The sequence below is a fragment of the Mesoplodon densirostris genome, chromosome 1 (genome assembly GCF_025265405.1).
Source record: "Mesoplodon densirostris isolate mMesDen1 chromosome 1, mMesDen1 primary haplotype, whole genome shotgun sequence".
Lineage (NCBI taxonomy): Eukaryota > Metazoa > Chordata > Mammalia > Artiodactyla > Ziphiidae > Mesoplodon > Mesoplodon densirostris.
This window is the reverse complement of record NC_082661.1, coordinates 229,293,190-229,318,874: the sequence shown is the minus strand read 5'-3', so window position 1 is coordinate 229,318,874 and position 25,685 is coordinate 229,293,190. Positions and strand designations below refer to the sequence as shown.

Here is a 25,685-nt window from a genome sequence, read left to right as displayed (position 1 = left end):
CAATTAATCCTTTGATATTGAATTTGAAAACTGTTTTTCAAAAGGAATAACATTGTGCCTCATTTTATTCTTAAAATTTCCCAAGAACACATTTTATTTTATTTTAATATTTATTTATTTGGTTGTGCCAGGTCTTAGTTGTGGCAGGCAGGCTTCTTTGTTGCGGCTAGCTGGCTCCTTAGTTGCGGCATCTGGGCTCCTTAGTTGCAGCAGGTGGGCTTCTGAGTTGTGGCTCACCGGCTCCTTAGTTGTGGCATGTGAACTCCTAGAGTGGCATGCATGTGGGATCTAGTTCCCTGACCAGGGATGGCACCCTGGCCCCCTGCACTGGGAGTGCAGAGTCTTAACCACTGCACCACCAGGGAAGTCCCAAGAGTTTGTTTTAAGATGATCTAAACAGTTTTTTTTTTGTTGTTGTTTTTAATTTAATTTATTCTTTTGGCCATGCCAACAGAAGAATTGTGGGATGGCTTGCGGGATCTTAGTTCCCCAACCAGGGATCGAACCTGGCCCCCCAGGAGTGGAAATATGGAGTTCTAACCACTGGACCGTGAGGGAATTCCCTAAACACAGTTCTAAATGCAATGGTATTATTCCTACTTTTAAGTCATTTCCTTATTTTCACATGTGTCTAGAAGAGGAAAATATTTACTTCATAAACCTGTTTTGAATGAGTCATACCATAAATGTGATATACAAACCACAGTGTGTATGTGTGTGTATGTTAGTTACACACATTGGCTACCTGATGTTTATTGGACTCTATAAACATAGTATAAAAAAAACAAATTTCAAAGACTTCTAGATTGTCTCTTAGAAATATTTCATGTGAAAATTCAGGTGGGAAGCTCTGTCTTTGCTTCATTAGAAGTTGAACATCCTTAAAATAGAAACATGAATCTGACTTTACATCTGGAACAGAGTTCTTTGACTTTGTGCTATATTGTAAGGAATATTTAAGGGAACGCATTTTTTTAAATGAGTAAATACTAAACCCTGTTTTAAAGGAAATAGAAACTCTGTTTTTACTTAAAGTACTATTTGTGACTTTAAGTATCTAAACCCTCATTCATTTTGCTTGCAACCTAAAATCATTCCATGTAAATGTCTTCATTTATTTGCAATTTAATTTCCCCAAAATGACTACTTTGATAATGACTGTCATGGTTTCTTTTTCTAATAACATAAAATTACTGTTATTCTCAATGAAATGATTATTTTTCTTTTGGGTTAGATTCTCACTATCACATAACATAATTTTTTTTCACATAAACATAATTTTTGACCAGTGGCATATCAAAGGAAAGGCTTACCATTCATTCACTGCCCTAAAGCACATTGTATTGTGGCATTTCGAAGTCACATACAATATTCCAAAATGACTATATAGAATTTTATATTCTTGTACTGTTTAAAAAATTTTTAATAACTTGTTTTTTTCTTATTACAAAAGCAGTATGTATTCCTAGTGGATAATCGAGAAAATATAGGTAAACAAAACAAAGAAATATCATAATCCCACTGGTCTGACAACCATAGGGATATATGAATGTGTATTTTCCAGACCTTTTTATCTGTACATATGTTTAATAAAATGAGATCATATAATACACACCATTTTGTAATCCTATTTGTCCACCTAACAATACATTGTGAACCTTGTGAACAGGGTTCTAAAACATTCTTTTTAAAGACTACTGACCATTCTCATGTATGGCTGTGCAATGGTTCATTTCAGCCCTGGATAACTTTTGCTATTAGAAAAATAATAATAATGTTAAAATGAAGATCCTTTTAGTAATCTTTTCTTGTATCTGTATTATTTTCTTAGATAAATTGTTTAAAGTGGAATTCCTGGATTAAGGGGTGTGTATGGACATTTTTAAGGCTTTACTACTTACTGCAGCACATCCAGTATGGTTATAAAGGATGCAGAGTGTCTTTTCCCTGAACTCTGATCAGTCATCAGCATTATTAATTTTTTAATTCTTTGCTCATTTGATATTTTCTTCCCACAAGACTTTGGTTTTTCTCTTCCCATTACAGGTTGGTCCATGTTGTAAAGATGAGGAGTCCATGTAATATTTTATAGAACAGTGTATTTAATAAATATTCTCATTTCATTCTCCCCAGTCCTCTCCCAATTTCTACTGCTCATATTTTAGAGTAAAATCTTGAGGCCAACATTTAAAAAGTTGTTCTATTTCTTTTATATCAATCAAAAGAAAGACACAGTGTGGTTGCTGAATGAGTTGTTTAACTAGATCTCTAACCATGTTATAAATGGTGCCTGTAGAAGGATCTGGGGACAAGACCTTTAAGCTTTTTTTTTTTTTTTTTAATCACATCTTTAGATCTCGAAGAATCTGAACTTATATAAGAATGTTTGGGCTGCTGTTATTACAGTGAAACCTTCTGAGAGTATCTTCTCAGGTAATTTTTTTAGAGAAAGTCACTTACAGACATAAAACATTTGACCAAAAGAAAGCCTCAGGTTGTCAGAGTTACTTATACACTGTTGTTCAGCTGGGCCTCTTTATTAAATCATCTCTTGGCAGTCCATTAGTTGTGGTGCTACAGCTATTGTATGGCCCACTAAGCTAATATACCTTCAATCACTAACAGAAGGATAACCTTAATAAAAATTTGAAGTCGATTTAGTGCTTCACTGCTTGCTGACTAGTGTTTTACGCTTTAGTGTGTCTATATAATTTCCATTCTGCGTATTTTTGATATTCACATAGATCTTATCTACCTAATATATTAGAATCAAATAAAGATTAATGGCCTAGAGAAGGAAGAGTGTTTGGGAGCTCTTATAACCCCAGCTTGGCCACTGCCAGAAACTGTGATCTTGAGCAAGTCACTTCCCATGCTGGGCTTCTGTCTAAACCTTATATGTAAAATTTAGGAAATTGGGAAGATATTGGCTGATATTTGTTCCTGCATTACTCTGTTATTTGTAGAAAATATAAATTACATTCTGCTGAATGTAACACAATGAAACATTTTTAACCTCAGTGATGCTTTTATAGGAAATAAAAAGAATTGCTCTATTCTGCCCCCCCATAAAAGTGTGAGTAACTAGAATAAAAAAAAATCCAATTATTCAATGGTAAATGACATAGAAGAAAGCTCACTTAAAGTCAATGAACTTTAAAAAAAGAATTAGCATTTAGTAATAATTACTGAAAAATATTAGTTTTTAGTTTGAAAAAATGGAACTGTAAATTATGGAAATAAGCTTATTTTTTAATTTGTTGAACAAAATTCAGGTTATATTATAACTGTCTGCTAATTCTTGGAGTGAATGAAGAAAGAATCAAGTGTTGTTTTGGAGGGTGGGGATCGATGTATTTTTCCCAAGGAATTGTATGATGATGACATGATGTCACATCTTTTTCTCCTGTTTATTTTTGTAACACAATCATAAAGATACAAATATGCAAAACAAAATGAGGCTTCATCAATCTTCACAAGTGCTCTCACTTAAAAAATATTTCGATTACTCTCCTTTTAATACATATCCTGTCATTTTTTTCTCACTTGTCATTGACTTTGTTCTGATTTCATTGACTAATGAAATCCTGAATCTTCTATAGGACTTGCAATTATATTTAGCAACCTATTTGTGTTTTATTTGTGTTGTATTGTCAGGTGGCTTAAAGTACCAGACAATTGGTGAGAATAAACCAACGAAAGCTGAGGTACAGAGTTAGATATTATTGCGAAGTAGTTGGGGTGTGAGTGTGGGAGGAGAAAATATTTTCTTGAGAATCATTTTAGAAATGGTCATTTCATTTGTGAATCTTTCCTTGCTGTGATGTCTCTGGTTTCCCTGTACAACCTAAACCTAAATTCTTCAGGGACTTGGAGAATGAATACTTGTATGATGAGGGCTTGCTGGGCCTTTTGTATATGAGATTTTCTATGGTTGTAGAATACCCAGGGGGTCTATATTTGTCATCTTATTTAATCCTCACAAAAATTTTACGAAGTGGATGTTGTTATTCCCATTTAATAAAGTGAAGAAACTGAGATTTAAAGAGTTTCCATAGCTGAGTATGTGATCAGGTTGTTTTGAAACTAAGTCTTCAGACTTCACTATCATTGCTTTTTCTACTTTTTCAGAGATGTCTCTGTGATTATTTTATTTTATTTTTTACCATTTCTTTCTTTTTTTTTTTTTTTAAAGAAGATGTTGGGGGTAGGAGTTTTTATTAATTAATTAATTTATTTTTGCTGTGTTGTGTCTTCATTTCTGTGCGAGGGCTTTCTCTAGTTGTGGCAAGCGGGGGCCACTCTTCATCACGGTGCGCGGGCCTCTCACTATCGCGGCCTCTTGTTGCGGAGCACAGGCTCCAGACGCGCAGGCTCAGTAGTCGTGGCTCACGGGCCTAGTTGCTCCGCGGCATGTGGGATCCTGCCAGACCAGGGCTCGAACACGTGTCCCCTGCATTAGCAGGCAGATTCTCAACCACTGCGCCACCAGGGAAGCCCACCATTTCTTTTTTTAAATTAATTTTTATTGGAGTCTAGCTGATTTACAATGCTGTGTTAGTTTCAGGTGTACAGAAAAGTGAATCATTTGAAACTAAGTTTTGAAACTAAGTCTTCTGACTTCACTATCATTGCTTTTTCTACTTTTTCAGAGATGTCTCTGTGATTATTTTATTTTATTTTTTACCATTTCTTTTTTTAAATTAATTTTTATTGGAGTCTAGCTGATTTACAATGCTGTGTTAGTTTTAGGTGTACAGAAAAGTGAATCAGTTATACATAAACATATATCCACTCTTTTTTAGAGCCTATTCCCATATAGGTCATTACAGAGTATTGAGGAGAGTTCCCTGTGCTATACAGTAGGTTCTCACTAGTTATCTATTTTATAAATAATAGTGTGTATATGTCAATCCCAATCTCCCAATTTATCCCTCCCCCCGTTTTCCTCTTGGTAACCATAGGTTTGTTTTCTATGTCTGTGACTCTATTTTTGTTTTGTAAATAGGTTCATTTGTACCATTTTTGTCTCTGATGATTTTAAATTAAAAGTTATTTAACATGATATCTTTATCATCTTTAAAACAAGGGTATCTGTTTTGAATATCAGATAAGCCCATAGAGTCTTTAAGTATCCACATTATGTAAATGTTTAAAACAATGACTTGGAAAGACATTTTTACAAATTACACGTAGAGCTCTGAAGCTTCAGTTTTTATAGGTAGTAACAGTAATTCTGTGGTTTTGATTAATTTATGTTTTTATTAAGTAAAGACCTATTAATGCTTATTTATTGAAATTTTCTCTGTAAACCTCAAAACAAAGTAAATATGAAAAAGCTAAATCATAATATTATATGGTTACATTTCTCTACTTTTTTGTTTACTTTCAAAATTTTTATAAATCTACAAAGTCAGGTTTATGGATGCATGACTTACAGATATTAAAATTCCCTCTTTTAAAGTATGTAGTTTGATTAGTTTGGAAAATAAATAAAGTTGTGTGGAGCATTGCTATCATGGTAAAAAATTCTTTTGTGCCTCTTTTCCTTTTCCCTACCTGCAGTCCCTGACAGCTAGTGATCTGAATTCTGTCTGTATAGTTTTGCCTTTTCCAGAATGTCATATCAATGGACTCATATAGTACATAACCTTTTGTGTCTGGCTGCATTTGACCAGCAAAATGCTTTTGAGATCCATCCATGTTGTTGCATGTATCAGTAGTTCATTCCTTTTTGTTGCCAAGTAGTATTCTCTTGTACGGATGTATCATAATGTGTTTATTCACCAGTTGATGGATATTTGGGTAATTTCCAATTATGAACTATTACAAATAAAGCTGCTCTGAATATTTGAGTACAAGTTCTTATATGAACATATTAATATCTGTCTCTTGGGTAAATAAATACCCAGTGGTGGGATCGCTGGGCAATATGGTAAGTATATGTGCAACTTTAAAAGAGACTGCTAAACCTTTTCCAAGGTGGCTGTATCATTTGGATTCATTCCAGCAATATAAGAGTTCTATCTGGTCCACATCCTAACCAGCCCTGAACTATCAGGGGTTTTTTTTGTTTTGTTTTTAAGTTTTTAGTAGGTGTGTAGTGGTATCTCATGATTTTAATTTACATACCTCAAATAACTAATGATGTTGAGCATCTTTTCTTGTGTTGATTTGTCACCCAAATCTCTTCTTTAGTGAAGTGTCTGTTTGAATCATTAGCCCACTTTTTTATTGGATTGTCATCTTATTATTTACTTGTAAGAATTTAAAAAATATATTCTACCTACAAGTCCTTTATCAGATGTGTGTTTTGTAAATATATTCTCTCAATATGTAGCTTGCTTTTGCATTTTCTTAACAGTGTCTTTGAAGGAAAAAAATGTTTTAAATTGTGATGAAGTCTAATTTATCATTTTTTAATTTTAAAGTTACAAGTTTTGTGTCCTGAGAAATGTTGTTCTAACCCAAAGTCACAAATATTTTCTCTATGTTCTCTACTAGAAGTTTTATAGATTTAGTTCTTACATTTAGCTCTATAATCCATTCCAGCTTATGTTTTGTGTACAGTGTATAAGGGTCAAAGTTCTGGTTTTTGTTATTGTTGTTTTTTGCGTAGAGATGTCAGTTACCACTTACTGAAAAGATTATTCTTTTCCCATTGAATTACTGTAGCCCCCATGTCAAAAATCAATTTACCATTTCTATATAGATCTATTTCTGGACTTTCTATTCTGTTCCATTGATCTATATACTTGTCCTTAAGCCAGTACCACACTATTTTAACTAATATAGCTTTTTTTTTCCATTCAAACAGAAAGTCACAAAAATTATAATCACCCTCATCAGTTCACTCAGTCCCATGTAATTAAATTTTTTTTCATCTTGATCTTTTGTTAGCAATTTTATGAATTCATCAGTTAATATAGCTTTATACTGTGTTGAAATCAAGTTGTGTGAGTCTTCTAATTTTTTTTTCTCTTTCCAAGAAGATTTCCAAATAAATTTTAGTCACCTTGTCATTTTCTTCTAAACATCCTGCAGGGATTTTGATTGGAATTACATTAAATATATAGATCAATCTGGGGAAATTTGACATCTTAATAATTGAGGATTCTAATACATATGTCTCTATTTAGGACTTTAAATATTTCTCAAAGATTTCATGGTTTTGGTGTCCTATTGTAAATGGTATTTTTATTAATTTCAATTTTAATTTAGTCCTTGCTAGTATATAGATGTTCATTGATTTTTACACCTTGTATGCTGCAACATTGCTAAATTCACTTATTATTTCTTGGAGTTTGTTCTGTTTTGTTTTTGTTTGTTTGTTTGGTTTTGGTCAAGGTTTTCTAGGATCATATAATTTGTGAAAAAATGGGTTTATTTCTTCTTTTCTGATCTCTCTGCCTTTTATTTCTTTTTCTTGCATTATTACATGGCAAAGACTTTCAGGCCAATGTTGGATAGAAATGGTAGTAAGAGTAGAGATCCTTATCATGTCCCTGGTTTTAGGGGGAAAGCATTCAGTCTTTTCTCATTAAGTATGATGTTATCTGTTTGGTTTTTGATAAAGATGCCCTTTATCAGTTGGAGGAAATTCTTACCAATTCTAATTTTCTGAGAGTTTTTATCATGAATATATATGGACTTTTGTCAAATACTTTTTCTCCATCTATTGATCTGATCATAAGTTTTTTCTTTTAATCTGTTGATGAGGTGAATCGCCTTGATTGATTTCAAATCTTAAACCAAGTTTGCATTCCTGGAATAACTCCACTTGATCATGATATATTATCCTTTTTGTATATTATTGAGTTTAATTAGCTAAAATTTTGTAAGTTTTGTGTTTGTCTATGTGCATGAGAATTATTGTTCTGCAGTTCTTTTTTTTTTTTTTTTTTTTCTTTTGCGGTACGTGGGCCTCTCACTGCTGTGGCCTTTCCTGTTGCGGAGCACAGGCTCCAGACGTGCAGGCTCAGCAGCCATGGCTCACGGGCCCAGCTGCTCTGCGGCATGTGGGATCCTCCCAGACCGGGGCACGAACCCATGTCCCCTGCATCGGCAGGCGGACTCTCAACCACTGCGCCACCAGGGAAGCCCCTGCAGTTCTTTTATGATGTTTTGACTTGGTTTCAGTATCAGGCTAATGTTGGTTTCATAAAATAATTTTTCCCTCTTCTTGTATTTTCTGGGTGAGTTTTTACAGAATTAATATTATTTCTTCTTTAAATATTTGGTAGAATTCACCAGTGAAGCCATTTGGTTTTGGAGATTTCTTTTGTGGGAAAATTTTAAAGCACAGATTCAATGTCTTTAATATATAATGGGCTATTTTTTTAATTAAAAAATATTTTATTTATTTATTTATTTATTTATTTATTTATTTATTTAGGCTGTGCCAGGTCTTAGTTGTGGCATGTGGGCTTCTTTTTTAAAATAACTAATTAATTAATTAATTTGGCCGTGTCAGGTCTCAGTTGTGGCACTCGGGATCTTCGCTGTGGAATTCGGGATCATTCGTTGTGGTGCATGGGCTTCTCTAGCTGTGGCGTGATGGCTCAGTAGTTGCGGTGCATAGGCTTAGTTGCCCCATGGCATGTGGGATCTTAGTTTCTCGACCAAGGATCAAACCTGCGTCCCCTGCATTGGAAGGTGGATTCTTAACCACTGGACCACCAGGGAAGTCCCTATAATTGGCTATTTGGGTTATTTATTTATTCTTGAGAGAGCTTTGGTTACTTATGTCTTTTAAGGTACTTGTCCATTTCATCTAAGTTGTCAAATTTGGGGGTATAATGTTGTTCACAATATTCTTATTCTTTAAATATCTGAAGGACCTCAAGATGTCACTTCTTTTATTCCTGAAATTGATCATTTCTATCTTCTCTTTTTCTCCTGGAGCAAAGATGGGCAATCTATGGCTTACAGGCTAAATCAGGCTTGCAGCATATTTTGAACAGTAGATGACTTAAGAATGGTTTGTGCATTTTTTAAATGGTTAGAAAAAAATCAAAAGAAAATAAAACTTCATGACACATAAAAATTAAATGAACATGAAATTTTAGTATGCATAGATGAAGTTTTATTTGAACACAACCACACTTGTTATCTTGTACATTATCTATGGCTGCTTTTGTGCTATAACAGTAGCACATATGGCTACAAAGCCTAAAACATTTATGATGTTGCCATGTTATGATAAAAAATATATCTAATCTCTGTTCCAGGTTCTTGATACAGACCTTCAAAAACCCTCGGAATTTCCTGAGTGATTAGAGTGTCTTTGTTATTCTAAATAGGTGACTCTCATGGGCCCCTAGATAACTTCAGGAAGGAGGCTGGTCATAAGAAAGACGAAACATGTGATTATGGTATTGGAACTTTTAACCACTTGACCTCCTGGGAATGAAAGGGGGCTGGAGATTGAGTTCAATCACATAGTCAATGATTTAATCAATTATGCCTACATAATGAAACCCAGATTAAAAACTCTGGACACTGAAGCTCAGTGATGCTTCCTGGTTGGTAAACACATTGATGTGCTGAGAGAGTGATGTGCTCTGAGTCCATGGGGCCCCAACCTGGAAGCTCTCAGACCTCACTCTATATGTACCCCTTATATAAAACTATGTTTGGAAGTATAGCACTTTCATTGAGATCCATGAGTTGTTCTATTGAATTATTGAACAAGAGGGGGTCATGGGAACCCCTAAATTTATAGCCAGTTGGTCAGAAGTGCAAGTGGCCTGGGGACTCTGAAAGTTCAGCTGCCATTTGAAGTGAGGGCAGTTTTGTGGAGGACTGAGCCTTTAACTTGTGGGGTCTGCAATAGCTCCATGTGGTTAGTGTCAGAATTGTATTGCAGTATATTCAGTTGTGTTAGACCAGTTGGGTTGAAATGGAACAGTAACCATTAACAGAAAAAATATGCCAATCCCTGTTCTAAAGGTATATTAGTTTTATTGATTTTTCCCCCCAGAGAACCAGCTTTTGATTTCATTGATCTCTATAATCTTTCTCATTTTGATTTTATTAGTTTCTGCTCATATCTTTATTTAATTTCCTTCCTATGCTTATTTTATGTTCAATTTGCCCTTCTATTCCTAATTTTTATGCCTTCGGAATTATACCATCTCTTTCCATCTTGGTGTTCAGTGACATCATGTTTGCAGCTTGAAATTGGCCATGGTGGGAGCACTTATAGCACAAAAATCAGCAAATATTGCAAACTGGTGGTTCTCCCTTCAGCCTGATAGCCAGTTGTTAAACTTACCAGCATACTACTTATAATAGCGATAACACAGCTCTTTTTTTAATTAAAAAAATTTTTTTAATTGAAATATAGTTGATTTATGTTGTATTAGTTTTAGGTGTACAGAAAAATTATCCATATATATTTACATATATTTATATTTTTTTCCCAGATTTTTTTCAATTATAGGTTATTACAACGTACTGAATAAAGTGGTCCTTGTTGTTTATCTATTTTATATATAGCAGCGTGTATCTGTTAATCCCAAACTCCTAAGTTATCCCTTTCCCCCTATCCCCTTTGGTAACCATAAATTTGTTTTCTATGTCTGTGAGTCTATTTCTGTTTTATAAATAAGTTCATTTGTATCATTTTTAAATTTTTAAAAAATTTTTTAATTAATTTATTTTTTTTTGTGGTACATGGGCCTCTCACTGTTGTGGCCTCTCCTGTTGAGGAGCACAGGCTCCGGATGCGCAGGCTCAGCAGCCATGGCTCACGGGCCCAGCCGCTCCATGGCATGTGGGATCTTTCTGGACCAGGGCACAAACCCGTGTCCCCTGGATCGGCAGGCAGACTCTCAACCACTGCACCACCAGGGAAGCCCTGTATCATTTTTTTAGATTCCACATGTAAGTGATATCATATATTTGTCTTTGTCTGACTTACTTCACTTAGTATGATACTCTCTAGGTCCACCCATGTTGCAGCAAATGGCACTATTTCATTCTTTTTTATGGCTGAGTAAATAATATATTCCATTGTTTATATATACCACATCTTCTTTATCCATTCATCTGTCGAGGGACATTTAGGTTTCTTCCATGTCTTGGCTATTGTAAATAGTGCTGCAATGAACATTGGGGTGCATGTATCTTTTCGAATTATGGTTTTCTCTGGGTATATGCCCTGGAGTGGGATTGCAGAATGCTGTGATAGCTCTATTTTCAGTTTTTTAAGGAATCTTCATACTGTTCTCCATAGCGGCTGTACCAACTTACATTCCCACCAACAGTGTAGGAGGGTTCCTTTGTCTCCACTCCCTCTCCAGTATTTATTTGTAGACTTTTTGATGATGGCCATTCTGCCTGGAGTGAGGTGATACCTCATTGTAGTTTCGATCTGCATTTCTCTAATAATTCATGATATCGAGCATCTTTTCATGTGCCTGTTGGCCATCAACACAGCTCTTTTTTAATCCTCTCAGGGCACCTAACACAAAAAGATGATCTTAAAACTTAATTCAGAAAAGGAAAAGACTTGTTAGTGAAAAAATATGATTTAAAATATAGATTTTAAATCTAAAATTCTAAAAGATATTATGCAGCCTTGATCCTGAAGTCATGAAGAATAGGATAGTAGGCTCCATTTGTTAGTGATTTCAGTGTAGTCCTTTTTGAGGAAAAGTGCCTTGATTAGATGATCTGTAGAAGTCCATTGCAGTTCTGTGAACCTATGGTAAGTTATTTCCCAGAAGATGGTAGGAAAGCTATTTTATTGCTAATGAAAAGCTGATGAGTGAGTTATTGCTGAGGGATTGATCCACTGCCCTTTTAAGAAGCTCTGAGATTCCCAGACCTAATGGATGGAAAAGAGCAGAAGTAACAGAGTTAGGTAGCTCAAGTCTAAAATTTGTAAGAAACATTAGATGGTTTGACATAAGTTGTCACTTATGTTTTGTGGATGCCCTTCTAAGCAAAGTGTTAGGCGAATTCTTGGCCAATTTCTCTGTTGGTGTGCTGAGAGCTTAGTTCATGTCTTTGGCATTAAATAGAACTTCCATTAATTGATCAGAAAAGTGTTTGTATATCACCAGGAGGTATTGAAAAAGCCCACTTAAAAGGAAATTTTAGTAGTTAATTTCTGTGCTGCCATAGCTTTGATCCCATTGATCTTCTTGTGTTATAGCCATTATGATGTCTCTCTTCTAGCCCGATACTGTGAGCAGATACTCTATTGTATTTGTTTTTGTATTCTCAGTGCTTAGTGTTGTAAACTGCTTAATAAACTTTTGTTGAATGAATGAATAATTAAAGGAACATTTATTTTATTCCTTTTTGGCAGGACATAGGGAACCCAAAAGATTAAGCACAATTAAATTTCAGGAACATTGAGAAAACTGGCATTAAAAAAAAAGATGTAATGTCAAATCATGTGTAATATTTCAAGTACGTTTTGTTCAGCTTCATCCTAGATATTTACAAGTGTTTAATAAGCTATTAATAAGTAAGTAACATATATTTTCAATTTAATAGTTGATATTCTGAGTTACAATCACACTTTGTTCCTCTGAGTATTCAGCATTAATATAACAAGTAGGACTGTTTAGGTACTTTCTTCTTGGTATTATCCTCAGTATCATTCAGCTTTTAGTTAGATATCGATTGAGTGCAACATTATTCAAGGTTTGCCTAAAGACTAAAGAGAGAACCTCTAAAATGCTAGTTGTATTTAACATATAACATTTATTATATGCTTTTTTTCTAATAAATACATAATCAGTACAAAAAACCTTGAAAATCTGGGAAAAGCATGAAGGAAAAAAATATCCCTAATCCTATTACCCCAATATAACCACTATGAGTGTTTTGGTGTATGCCCTTTTTACACTATAAATCTACAAATATCATATTAAAAATAATATATAAAATAGGCCATGTGGCTGTTATAGAGAGGGTAGAGGGAACATCTGGAGATGAGTTCTATTCTGGCTTTGCCACTAGCCAGTATGACCTTAGGAAAGATCCTTTATCTCTAGAGTTCTGTTTCTTCATTTATAAAGGGATTGTCATAGTATCTAAGGACCTTTTCTCACTTGAAAATTCTGATTTCATTGAAACTGAACACTTTTGAAGACAGATTTCGGAGGATGAAATCGAAAGTGTTTAAGTCTGTATTCATCTTAATTATGAGGCAGATTTAAAAATCTTAAACTTGTATAAATATTTCTTGCTAATATCATTAGGTTTTTGTTATTATGAAGAAGTTATACTTCAAGTAGCAAATTTCTCTTGGAACAAGAATCACAATCTGAATTCCAGGTGGAGGTACTTGAGCTGATAAATATGTTTGTAGGAAAGTGTTAAAATAATTCTCATCAGCCTTTAGGTATGTGACCAGAAATAAAATATACAGTATCGCCACTATTTTCAGTACATGGTATTTTATCAAAAAAGCATACCAAGGAGGAAAGCAACTCTTTTACTTGACTCTTTTTACACCTCAAGAAAATTGATTTTGTCTTCCCTCCCCTCCTCCACGCATATTGTAAAAATGTAGATTGGTACGCAAGAACTATTGCATATGATGGACCAAAGCTTTAAAAGTGTTCCGAGGTGTCTGGTTTATCTTACCAGGGTCCGTTTTCACATTAAACAATTTTTGTTGAACAGTTAAGATGTCCTTTTTCTTTTACCATTTCTTAGTAGGATTTTTGGTATGCATTTTAACTGTTATTTAAGAGTCCCCATATGCTTAGAAAGGAATCAGAATGTATGTGCCTTTTTTTTTTTTTAAAGACTCAGCACAATGTAGGTTATTCCATCAATACCATCAAATGACTGGGAGCTGGAGTTGGAACAATATGTAAAAATACAGCTTGCGAAAGATTTCCTTTATTAGCTGTCATCATCCGCAGAATATATGTTCAAATAAACGTTGTGTAATAACTAAATTTGAGATTAATAGGCCCCTTAAGAAACAGCGAAGTCATTCAGAATTGTCAGTGAAAAATAGGCTGTAAGACTGTAACATGCACATATTGTCCTGCTTACATGCTCTCTCTGGTGTCATTCCCATTTATCACTGTCGGCGGGCTCGGTTCTCATTAAAACACTCTTGCACAAAAGCAACTTAATTTTCTTAAGAGGAGAGGACACCTGATTCAATTTGGCATCCAGAAGCAGTAACTTGAATATATTTTTTCCTTGCCTGAATTGAGATGAATAGTTACAAACAAGAATAGCCACCCCCACCCCCGCCATTCACCTCAAGATTAGGGATGTTAAATTTTTTTTTCCATTGATATCAAGAAATGTTGCTTACTCTCAAAAAAGCAGCTGGATGGCATTTTCTCATAACTTGCATATAAATGAACGTCTCTTCATTCCTGTAGTGTTTTCAAAACAAAGAATGAAAGTGGTCATTAAGATGGTGAATTTTAATGGTATATTAAACAATCTTTCTTTAAATTGGAGAATGCCTTGTAGCAGTTCTGTAGTCTTCACTTTGATGTATTTGTTGAGAAGAAATATTCAGTAATGATTTTAAGACAATATTCTACTTTTTAGCCATTGCTGCTTAAAAAATACAACACAAATAATGGAATCAAATGATAATGCCCCTTTAATATTGAGCATGGTAAATAAACTCGCATTTAAATTGATGTCTTATATATACTTTTGTGTGGTATGGTTCAATAATATTTAAAGGTAATATAGAAATGTATAACTCAAATTTTACTTGCTATGAGATTTATACAGTGAAAATAGTGGTAATTTAGTACTAAAATGTCCTAGCAACTAAGGTGCTTGTCAGCCAATTATAATTTTTAAAAACAGGCAGAATAAGCTTTTCTTAATTCTTCTTTTTTTTTTTTTGGCCTTTCTATAGCATTTTGCAAAATACCTTACAAGTAAAAAGAAAATGTTTTGTATTTCCTTACTTAATTGGAGACCAAGGATAGGAATTCAATCTTTGATGTCTTTATGCTTTTTCCAACTACAACTATGCTTAGAAAGGGGATAAATATTTAGGCTAGTTCTCCTTCTTGTGACTCAGAGGCAGGGGTGATATAGATTCACATAGTTGAGGAACTTTTCCAGGTTAGGATAATGCAGCTTTGATATCCAACAACCGTCACCAATAGTCAATTTTTTTTCTGTTGGTTTTTCATGATGTGTTATGCCATATGCAATGGGAACAAAAGATTATGCTAAATAAAACTTAATAGCCTAGTCAAGTTTATGTCTGGGAAACGCTTTTGATTTATCTAACTGCCTGATTAGTACTTTATTACTTACTCCTTTGTTTAGGAACCTGATTGTATCAGTTAGGCTTCAAGTAATAGAAAATCAGACTAAAAGTAGCTTAAACAAGCAGGGACTTATTTTTCTCATATACCAAGATGCCTGGAGGTGCGGCTGGCTGGCATTTGTTCCGTGGCTCAATGATATTAGAGTGGTTATCTCTGCGTTGCTCTTGGCCTTTCTCTTCTGGATGCAAGGTAGCTTTCACTGCCCTAGGCAGGAAGAACGGAAGAAGGGCGGTGCCAGAAACTAACTTCCCTATCCGCCAACCATCAAGCGGAAACCAATTTATATCTCACTGGCCAGGACCTTGTTGCGTGGCCACCCTAGCTTTTCCTAGTTCACGTGTACTTTTTGTGTCTTATTTAAATTTTTTTTTCCTTTTCAGGAAGCATACAGTGAGTCTCGTATTTTCTTCTAAGAGTTTTAAAGTTGTTCCTTCCAATTCTAGGTCTCTAATTTATGTTGTATTTTCTTATCCAGCATATTGTGAAAAACTCAGCATCTCCTCCTTTCCCAACTGTGTTACAGTGGAGCTGCTGTCATATACAGCTTTCTCACATTGTTTGTACTTTTTTTTATTGTAAACTCCTGTTCATTGGGGGTCGTTTAACTGGGAATCTGCTTTGTTCCAGATTATTGAAGTGACTCCAAAGAGAAGTTCTGCGTTTGCTTCTTTCCGGGCCTCAGGGGTTCCACCGGTCTTTGATCCATTTTGTCTTTCCTTTTCTCCGAATTAATCATTAGTTTGGGATTCTGGAGTTACATGGGTAGTGTAAATTCCATTCCGTGCCCACCCTTGATGCCAGGCCCTGTGTTACTTTAGTGACTGTCTGAGGAGAGTTTTCTAGTTGCCCTCGCCTGGTGGGCAGCCCCTTCATCATCCTGCTCTTCTGGCCGCAGGTGCCTCAGCTCCGGTCCTCACCCTTTGCAGCCAAAGGCAGGGCGTCCTAGTGCTTTTTGGGCATGCGTCAGTATCGCCTGGGAGAGTGCAGCCTCAAACCCCCTGTTTGACCACTCTGTCTTTGACTAACTTCCGTATGTCTCCTACCAGGGTTTTTGTTCTGTTTTGGCTCAACTATACACTTAAAATGTTATGTTCTTATTATCTATTGAGTGGTGTGAATTTGAGGATTATATACGTGAAATGCCGTCTTACATACTCCTTTTCCCTACCCTTACCCTCTCTTTGGGCAACATCTCTGACAGATCTCAAGGTTTTTCTGGTCACTTTTTGTTACAAAAACAGTCATATATTTAGTAATTAGGTTTAACTTTCTGGTATTATATGATACGGGGCAGTCTAGCTTAAACAAGTTCTCTTCTTTGCCAACCTAGGCCTAATCTGTGTTTTTTGTTTTCTGGGTTTTTTTTTGGGGGGGGTGGGGGTGGGCGAGAAGGAAGGATTTATTACTTGCAGCAAGTAAGGAGAACACCAGGGCCCTTTTCCCAAAGCAGTGTCTCCCTGAACTGCAACATTGGGGAAGTTTTAAACTAGGGGTACATGCATATTCATAAGGGGGCTTGAGCAGAGAAGAATTCAGCATAGAATTGGGGCAAAGGTCGACAGAGTCCAAGCTTTAGTTTATTGGAGTCAGGAGGGTCAACATCATCACTCCATCCTCCACCTGGGTGGGAGCCTTAGTTCCTGGTGTCAGGACTTTACTGAAGCTCAGGTTCTTTGTCTCCTTGTGGAAAGAATTCAGTGAGAGACAAAGTGATAGGTAGGGAGTGGATTTATTTAGAGAGGTCACATACCATAGACAGAATGAGGTCCTTCTCAAAAGGTGAGAGCGGCCCTGGGAGAAACACACTCCACAGAGTGTGGACCAGCTCAGAAGGCGAGAGGCCCTAATTCGTGTTCGTAAAGCACAGAAAATTGCACTTTTTTCTTAATGAATGTATACACGTATACAAATATAATCTTTTTTTTTTTTTTAAATAAACAGATAGGTAGAACCAGTGGGGAAGAAGGTATGGTCTGTTTCACTATTTTTTTACTTTCTCACCCTCCCTACTCTGTAGAGTCAGGGGTTAGAGTAGGACCACTGGATTAGAGGGCGAGGGACAGAGTCTGATCTTACTGGTGCTGTTCTAATCTGGCCCTTAGTGCCCTCTGTCATAGCAGGTGTCCACCTTCTATTTCTTTTTCCAGGACAGGTTGGGGAGGGAGTTCTTCAGAGTACACCTGCAGCTTCCAACCCTCAACACAGCCCTTCAGCCGCTCACTGCTGGAGTCTCTTCATCCTGGAAGGCTGCTATGTAGGGTCTCTCACAATGAATCAAGTTTCATGGCAGTCCTCTGAGGCACCTGCCTGGCCCCTGGGATTGATGGAACCTTGCCCCATCACTGAACTGAAGTATACTTTGCTCAACTGCTTACCTCCGTCCTTGCCCTACCCTTGTGGCCTGTCCTAGGCAGCCTCTCCAGCGTTGCTGTTTCTAGTCAGGGATCAAGTACCTGTCTCTGGTTCATTACACACCCTCCCTGTCCCCCCAGCGCAGTTCTAGGGAATAGACCGTGATGGTTCCACGAGCGCTCACAGAGTGCACTCCACTCCTGTGGCAGCCTGGCGAGCACTTTCTCCCTCAGTAAACATCCGTCCCCAGTTTGGGAGGCATGGCAGGCACATCAGCTTTCTCCCCTAGAGGAAGAAGAAAAGGTCAAAAAACCCACTACTCCTAGAAATTTCCTTTTATCAATCTCCTCTAGAACGTCTAGGCTTTTCTTATATAGGCTGTATATGAAACGGTCCCTAGCTTAGTTTTCATGTCTTTTTATAAGCTCTGCATTGATATCTCTGGAATATTACTTTAGACTACTGGGATACTTGCCACACATTCTCCTTAGCTTGGAGCATTATTAGAAATTCCGAGACAACCATAAGTGTTCCATTTTAGCATTTTAGTAAGCATTGCTGTATACGTTGGCTGGGGAAACAGGTTATGCAACAGCGAACACTGAACACCAACAGGAAGTTTCATAAGTTAATTTGTAACAGATCATTCACAGTGTAAACAATGGATCTCATTTTTTTTTTTTTTTAGTGGACTGATGAGGGAAAGAAAAAGAGGGGTGTTGGGCCAGCATTATGAAAACTGTAGATACAGTGTTATGATGAGAAGACTTGGGTAGGGCCCAACAGTGTCATATATTTGGAGTGCAGTCATTTTATAAGGGGACCATATGTTTATGTAACTCCAGAGCATGGAACATGGTCAGTGCACAGCAGTTATGGAAGGTGAAGGTTTTGGGCTTACTGTCAGGTAGGACTTCATAACATTCAAGGGCATTCAGCAATGGAAGCACTTGATTTCCTGAGTTAGAGAACACTCTGTTGCCATGCTTTTCAGTGTTTTTTTTTTAATTTACCTTTTTATTTCAAATAATTCCAAGTAGGTTATGAAGAAATAAATTTGTTATTGAACTTGCTCAATTTTCCAAAATAATTTAATGAAGACATGCCGTAATATATAATGAAACATTAGTAAAATACCATATTTCAAGTAAAACTGGGCTGATACTAAAAGCAATATATTATCTAAAAATGTACAATATAAAGGAAGCCAATCTACTCAATATTAAAAAACCACCTCAATATGAACTTTTAGCATTGATCAAATTATCCATCAAACATGATTACACCAAGGTATGTACTTTGCACATGGGATTCCTGAGTTAATAATGAAAACATTACTGTGCAGGACATTCAGTTAACATAAGAACTATTCATTCATCCATTCATTTATTCATTCATTCTCTGGCTCAGTAATATTCGTTGAGGGTTTACTACAAGTCAGGTGCTGTTCTAGGCAGTGAAGATACAATTTTGTACAAATTAGACAAAATTCTTGTGATGGAACATTCTAGAGTGAGAATGGGTAATTAAGTTGTTTCTGGCAAAAGAGATAATAAATAAAATGCACTATTTAAAAATCAGAATGGATAAACAACAAGGTCCTACTGTATAGCACAGGGAACTGTATTCAATATCCTCGGATAAACTATAATGGAAAAGAATGTGAAAAAGAATATATATATGTATAACTGAATCACTTTGCTCTATGGCAGAAATTAACACAACTTTGTAAATCAACTATACTTCAATAAAATTTAAAAAGTCTTTAAAAAATAAATAAAAATCAATGAACTCCGTCAGCTGTGGCTTCTAGAAGACAGAGGAGAGGAAACTCATATCCTAAGACAGTCTGGTCATAAAACCTGAGGGGTCCTCCCTTCAGAACAAATTGTCTTTGATGGTTCACATTTGATCCCAGTACATGAAGTTTGTACACAGCCATGTTTGTTTTAATATAAAAATGAAAGTGCATTTTTGGATTATTTTCAAAACCAAACATTCACATGCTACAGATACTTGTGGAAGGTGTCCTCTGTTCATTCTGTGGCTTCTCATACCCCCAGCACACTGATGTATGTTCCAGAGGGTTCTCAACCTCCAGCTTGTCAGGCAGCCAGCAAGAGATATCACTAACGTGCAAAGTAGGGATTGAAATCTTAATTTTATTTAAAAATAAAATATGTATTCCATTTTTAACACAAAGGGGTTTAAAATGCGAACAATAATGGCTCAACATCTTCCTGCCCAGATATAGAAATGCAACACGTTTAAAAGAAGAAGACAAACAGGACAAACAGAAGAAAATGAAAAATAAAACTGACCCTTACTCAATTCCTTTCAAACAAATTTAATCATAGTTAAGAGGTTTTTTCTGTGATCCCTTTCAGAAAAAAAAGTGGTTTTTTGTACTTGTCTGTGTATATGTGTGTGTGTGTGTGTACACATTTACACAATAGGAATGTGATATTATGATTATAATAAGAAATATATATTTGGTCTTTGTCTCAATTCCTGGCACAGAGCTCCTAAAATGATTAGATTTCCTAAGTGAAGAGAGCTGGAAAAAGTGTCTTTTGTTATGCTAAATAGATGACTTTTGGAAAGCCCCTAGCTAACCTGAGGATGGGGCTGGTTGCCAGGGGAACCAATCAGAGATTAGAAGGTTGGACCTCTGGGGAGGGGAGAGGGGCTAGAGATTGAGTTCAGTCACCAATGGCCAATGTTGAAATCAATCATGCTATGTAATGGAGCCTCTATAGAAACCCAAAGGATGGGTTTGGTGAGCTTCTGGGTTGGTAAGCACTGGAGGTGATGATAGAGGCCTGCGATCAGAGGGCATGGAAGCTCCACAGCCTTGCCCCATACCTTGCCCTCTACATCTCTTCCATCTGGCTGTTCCTGAGTTATAGCCTTTTATGATAAAGTAGTAATCTAGTGAGTAAGCTGAGTTCTGTGAGCTGCTCTAGCAAATTAATCAAACTGGAGGGGACTGGGTTGTGGAACGTCCGATTTATAGTCAGTTGGTCAGAAGCACAGGTGACAGCCTTGACTTTTGATTGACATCTGAAGTGGGGACAGCCTTATGGTTCTGAACCCTTAACCTGGGGAATCGGATGCTAGTTGAGGGTAGATAGTATCAGAAATGAGTTGAATTGTAGAAAACCCAGCTAGTGGTGGGTGAATTTCATGGTGGTTTGGAGAAACACATACTGAAGGAATTACACACACTGTTTTGAAACTTGCTTTTTTTAATGAAAATATCTTAGCCTGCTTTAATATCAGTATATGCAGGTCATCTTTTTAATGGCTACAGAGTATTCCTTGGTAATTCTAGATTTTATTTAACTAACTCTATTGCTATATAGTGGTGGCAAATTGTAAAAATTTTTTATATTACATTAAGCGTGTGTATATAACTATATAAGAATAGGGAGGTTAAGAGAAGTAAAATACGATGCTGTGAGAGAGATACTTATACTGGGTGAGAGACCAAAGTCTAAATGTCATTTCTACTGCTTGGCTGTGGTGCCAGGTGGCAGATCCAGTCTTCTTTGTCTGCCAATCCTTGGATTCTGCCAAACACATAGAATAATGTAGTTGGAGAAGTAGACTTTGGACATTTCTGGGAATCCTACTTATTTTAGAAATCCAATTAGCAAACATGGAGGTGCTCAGGATGAGCTTCATTAGATTCCTTCCTTAGAAGACTTGAGCCTCTCATGGGGCAGGGAGGCATGTAGATAGGTCATTCAATAGTGTGACAAGTGCCAGGGCAGAAGTATGCTCAGGATGTTGTGACAGCAGGTATGGGGACACTCAGGCGACCCAGAAATATGGATGTGTGAGTGTTGACGAGGTGATTGAAAGCTTCTTGGAAGGACGATGCTTAAGCTGAGTCACTAAGGTAAATGGGAGTTCCCTGGCAGGCAGAAGGGCATTCCAGGCCAAGGCGCAAAGAGGTGAGAAACAGCATGATGAGTGTGGAGAATCGCAAGTAGTTTGGTGCTGTCAGAATATAAATTTTGAGGCAATAAATGAGATGGACAGAGACCTGTTCATGGACGGCCTTGTAGTTCATGCTGAAGAGCTGGGAATTCCCCCTTAAGTCAAAAGATATGCTTGTCTTTATATATCAATTAAAAGCTCTCTAAGTATTTGTCATCACTTTTTGGAACTCTGGAAAACGTAATGGCTTCCTATGCTGCAATGGCAAAATTGAGCCAACTGTTAGCTTAATTATCTGTTGCTATTGAGCCCAGGATCCTTGGTTCAGTGTCCCATTTCACATGGTTCTTCAGAGAACCCAGAACCTTAATCAGCCAAGTCACCAATGGTTGCCAGAGCCCACTGCATGTTGAGTGATTTCAAATCCATCACCACTATCAGGAAAATAGCTAAGAAGTTGGCCTGCAGCATCTTTGGATACCTAAGATGTCTCATCACTGTCATCACCATCATTTTATAAAATGCAGGAACATAGCCAATCCACATAAAATATATTGCTTGGGTTTGGGTTAAAAGAGAATAGGATGGAGTGGGAGTATAGTGATATGATCTAATGAGTAGTAGTTAGTACTTATTTTACTTTGACTTCTGAGTCTTTTTGTTTCTAATGTTCCATGTTTGTTTGTTTTTTTAAATGCTAGGCAAAACTATTAGTGATCTAGTATAAGGCTGGTGAAAGGCACTTTCTGGAAAGAAACAAATCTGGAAGAGAGGAGCTCAAACAGGAATACCTCATTTCTCTACTAAAAAGAGAGAAACTCGTTCTAAGCACAAAATAGGGTCTAGAAATAAACATTGTTTGTGGCGAAGTACATTTTTATCAAAAGAAAGGCAGTGTTCCCTATCGATCTCCTCACAACTCATTTATTTTTACAGTTTTACTTATTTTTCTCTGCACATAAAACTTTTTCCTGAATCATCCATAATCGGATTCTAGGAAGATGTGTTAAATATGTTGCTACAGTTTACATTTGTCATCTGTGATGTTTTATTTAGCCGAATCTTTTTTTTTTTTCCTTCACTGCTCCCTGTACAACATGAAATACCATATGCCATTGTCCCTGTCAGGAAGCAAAGGTTTCCCTGGTCTGTGCCTGTGCCTATGTTTATGCCACAGCGGAGCTGTGGTCCAGTGCCATCTTTTATTGATAAGGCCAGCAAAGGAGAAATCTAATGAAATTATCAAAGCTTTGAATTAATTATGAACTTGAATAGGAGAGCTAAGCTCTCTGGAGCCAAGGATCTCATTACCCATGCATTCTCATTGCATTCTCTTCTGGAGCAGAAGGCATTTTCAGCTACAGCTCTTAGCTTGGCTTTGGACTTTATTCAAACTTGCTAAACTGACATCCTCTTCTTACTACAATGTGGCTGCTAATGTCCATGATGATTAATTTAATTCTGCTCTGGATCCACAGGAGTTGTCAATAGGTTTTCTCTGCCCCACCTTCTGCTTTTTATTATTTTCCTTTCTCTCTCTCTTTTTCATCAAATTGGATATTATACGAGTTTTTATCTTTTGGAAGTCATGTGAGAAGCTTTCAGAATTCAGGTGTAGCTTCATGGACTATAGTGATTGAATTAAAGTTAAGGACTATATTATATCTACTATGTATTCCCGGGACATTTAGGTAAGCTCAAAGTCAAGTATTTCTTCTTTTTTGAACACCAAACAGAAGTTTTTCTTGCCTGTTTCTACTTTAGAATTAATTGTGTAGCAATAACTTCCATGGTCTTAACAGCATTGTTCATATTTCTAATGTGTGTTGTATGGGAACTACAGATCTCACTTTGTGGGTGTAGCTCATAGGTCTTATGCTCCCTGATGGAGAGTACTTAATGTTTGCTTTACAATTCTGGTATTCCTTTTCCCAGTAATATGAATTTTCTTCCTTTCTTTTCTTTTTCTTTTTTTTCTTTTCTTTTCTTTTTTTGGTGAATAAATCAACCTCTGATTGTTTTAAGTCTAGTAGCAAAATCAATAACAACAAGGTTTCAATTTGCTATTGGGGATGATTCTTCAGTACTGTCATATAGGTTCAAAGCATCTTATGGCAAGCCTTTTCTGCTTGCTTTTGAGACCCATTATTTATGGATTCCTAAGCTGTAGCTCATCTATCTTAGTAAACTACAGGCTACTGGCAATTTTTGTAAGCAGTGACTAACTTTGCTTTACAGAGTCAGTGTTTTAAGGTTTTGAATAGTGGGGGATGGGAGAATGATAGTCTTTGCTTTCCCTTTTCCTATTTACTTTCAGTGAGTTTTTTTCCCCCCATTTATTTTCTCTATAGGCAGCTGCAATATTTAATTCAGCCTTTGGAAGTTTTTTGGTAAGTAAACATGGTTTAATTTGTCTTTTATAACTTTTGTTGTGATGTTTGTATGAAATATTTAGTGAAAATTGGACTTTTTTTTACTATTTGGTTAAATATAAAAGTTCTTGAATCCTGCCATATACCATTATCCATACCCTAAAGAAAATTAATAAATAAAGGAAATGTTCTCTTATAATTTAGAGGCTTGGGTTTAATATTCCATTTAATGGATTCAAGGAATCAATTAAAACACTATGTGTCTCCTTATAGAGGTATGTCAATATATTGACCATTTAATGAGGTCTTCTAGATTATTATTATTTTGTGTCATGGGACTGAGGATTTTGAAAAAGGAAACATGACCCAGCTGGTCAGAAAGGAAATGCTAATTTACTTGTTGACATGTCATTTATTTTGTACATTTCACTTTTAAAGAAGCTACTGTCTTAGATACTTCTGAGAAATCTATGTGAAAAAAAATTTGAAATGAGGAAATAACTAATGAGTAATTTGCAAGAAAATACAATATTTTTTGACATGTGAACTATCAATTGTATATAAAAAGATTAAAAATACTTCATCTTTCATAAGTAGAACAAATATAATTATAAGGACAATATTATTTTAGCATTTTTTAATCATTATCTTTTAAACAGATGATATAAACAAAGACTTGGTTTGTGTTATGAAAGAATGAGAAAGAAACTGAGTTTTCTGTCAACTGAATATTTTATTTATACTCTCCCTAAAACTTTGCTAAATTGATGAAAACAAATTAGAATATTGTATTTTTAGATATATAACTCATTAACAGATATGTGGTTACAGTGATTTACAAAAAATTGAGAATGAAATCAGCGAGGTATATAAGCTGGTTCATGAGTCTAGGCAAAATATCAATTACTTCTGTTTAAAATGCTCTTTATGTCACTTATTATTGTATGTATTTAAATATACTTGAAGCTTTAAAACATATTGTTACATAGTGTTAACTCTGTATAGTCCTATATAGCTTTTAATGTCCCAGTGTTACAGAGCTTTTAAGGATGTAGCTTCTGCAAAATACATGCTTAGATTCTATCTTATTTTTAAAGAAGTAGTAATATTATTCCCGATGGTGTATTATTATTATTGGGTTTTAGAAGAGAGGTAATAGAGTCCATTTAATGCAAATGATCTCTTCAGCTACTTATTTTAGACTCAGTGATATTTTCTTGTCATTATTTCACATATCCAAGTATTATTTTCTATATGTTGTCACAATTGACAAAATAATATCTGTAAGATATGTTCTTGCTGGAAGACAGTTTTTTTACATGGTTTGGATTTGTATACATCCACTGTCGAAACATGGTTTCCTAAGCTGTATCTCCTACTCTTTAAAATGTCTGGTGTAATTGAGAAAATAACTTTGAGGCAATTGTCTGAGTAACTAAAGCAAAGTATAGTCCTTTAGCTGGAGGACAAGCTCACTAAGTACAGTTTGAGCTTTGCACTGACTGACTGTATGAACAATAAATGTATCATGTTATTTGTTCTACCAGGCCCAATTCTTTGAAAAGATCCAGTGAAGTCAAACTTGTTCTAGGGATTCTTTCGGATTTTTGTTATGCCCTTTCACTTTTAAAACGTTATGCATTCTCCTTAGTTTTTTGCTCTTTTTCCTCTCTTCACCTTTTTTTCTTACATTAATGAGTCAATCGAAATTATTTATTGATTTCCT

General features: G+C 35.8%; 1 protein-coding gene across 6 annotated transcripts in view; it reads left to right on the top strand.

Annotated features, from left to right (window-relative positions):
- The window catches only part of SLC10A7 (solute carrier family 10 member 7), a 253,553-nt gene that overhangs the window by 54,694 nt on the left and 173,174 nt on the right, over positions 1-25,685 (top strand). For 4 of the 6 annotated variants that reach the window (XM_060116059.1, XM_060116048.1, XM_060116036.1 and 1 more), the window contains exon 5: positions 23,939-23,977. The exons of the other annotated variants lie outside the window; for them this stretch is intronic. In XM_060116059.1, coding sequence (XP_059972042.1) covers positions 23,939-23,977 — 39 coding nt within the window. The remainder of the gene's footprint in view (positions 1-23,938; positions 23,978-25,685) is intronic. 6 annotated transcript variants of the gene reach the window in all.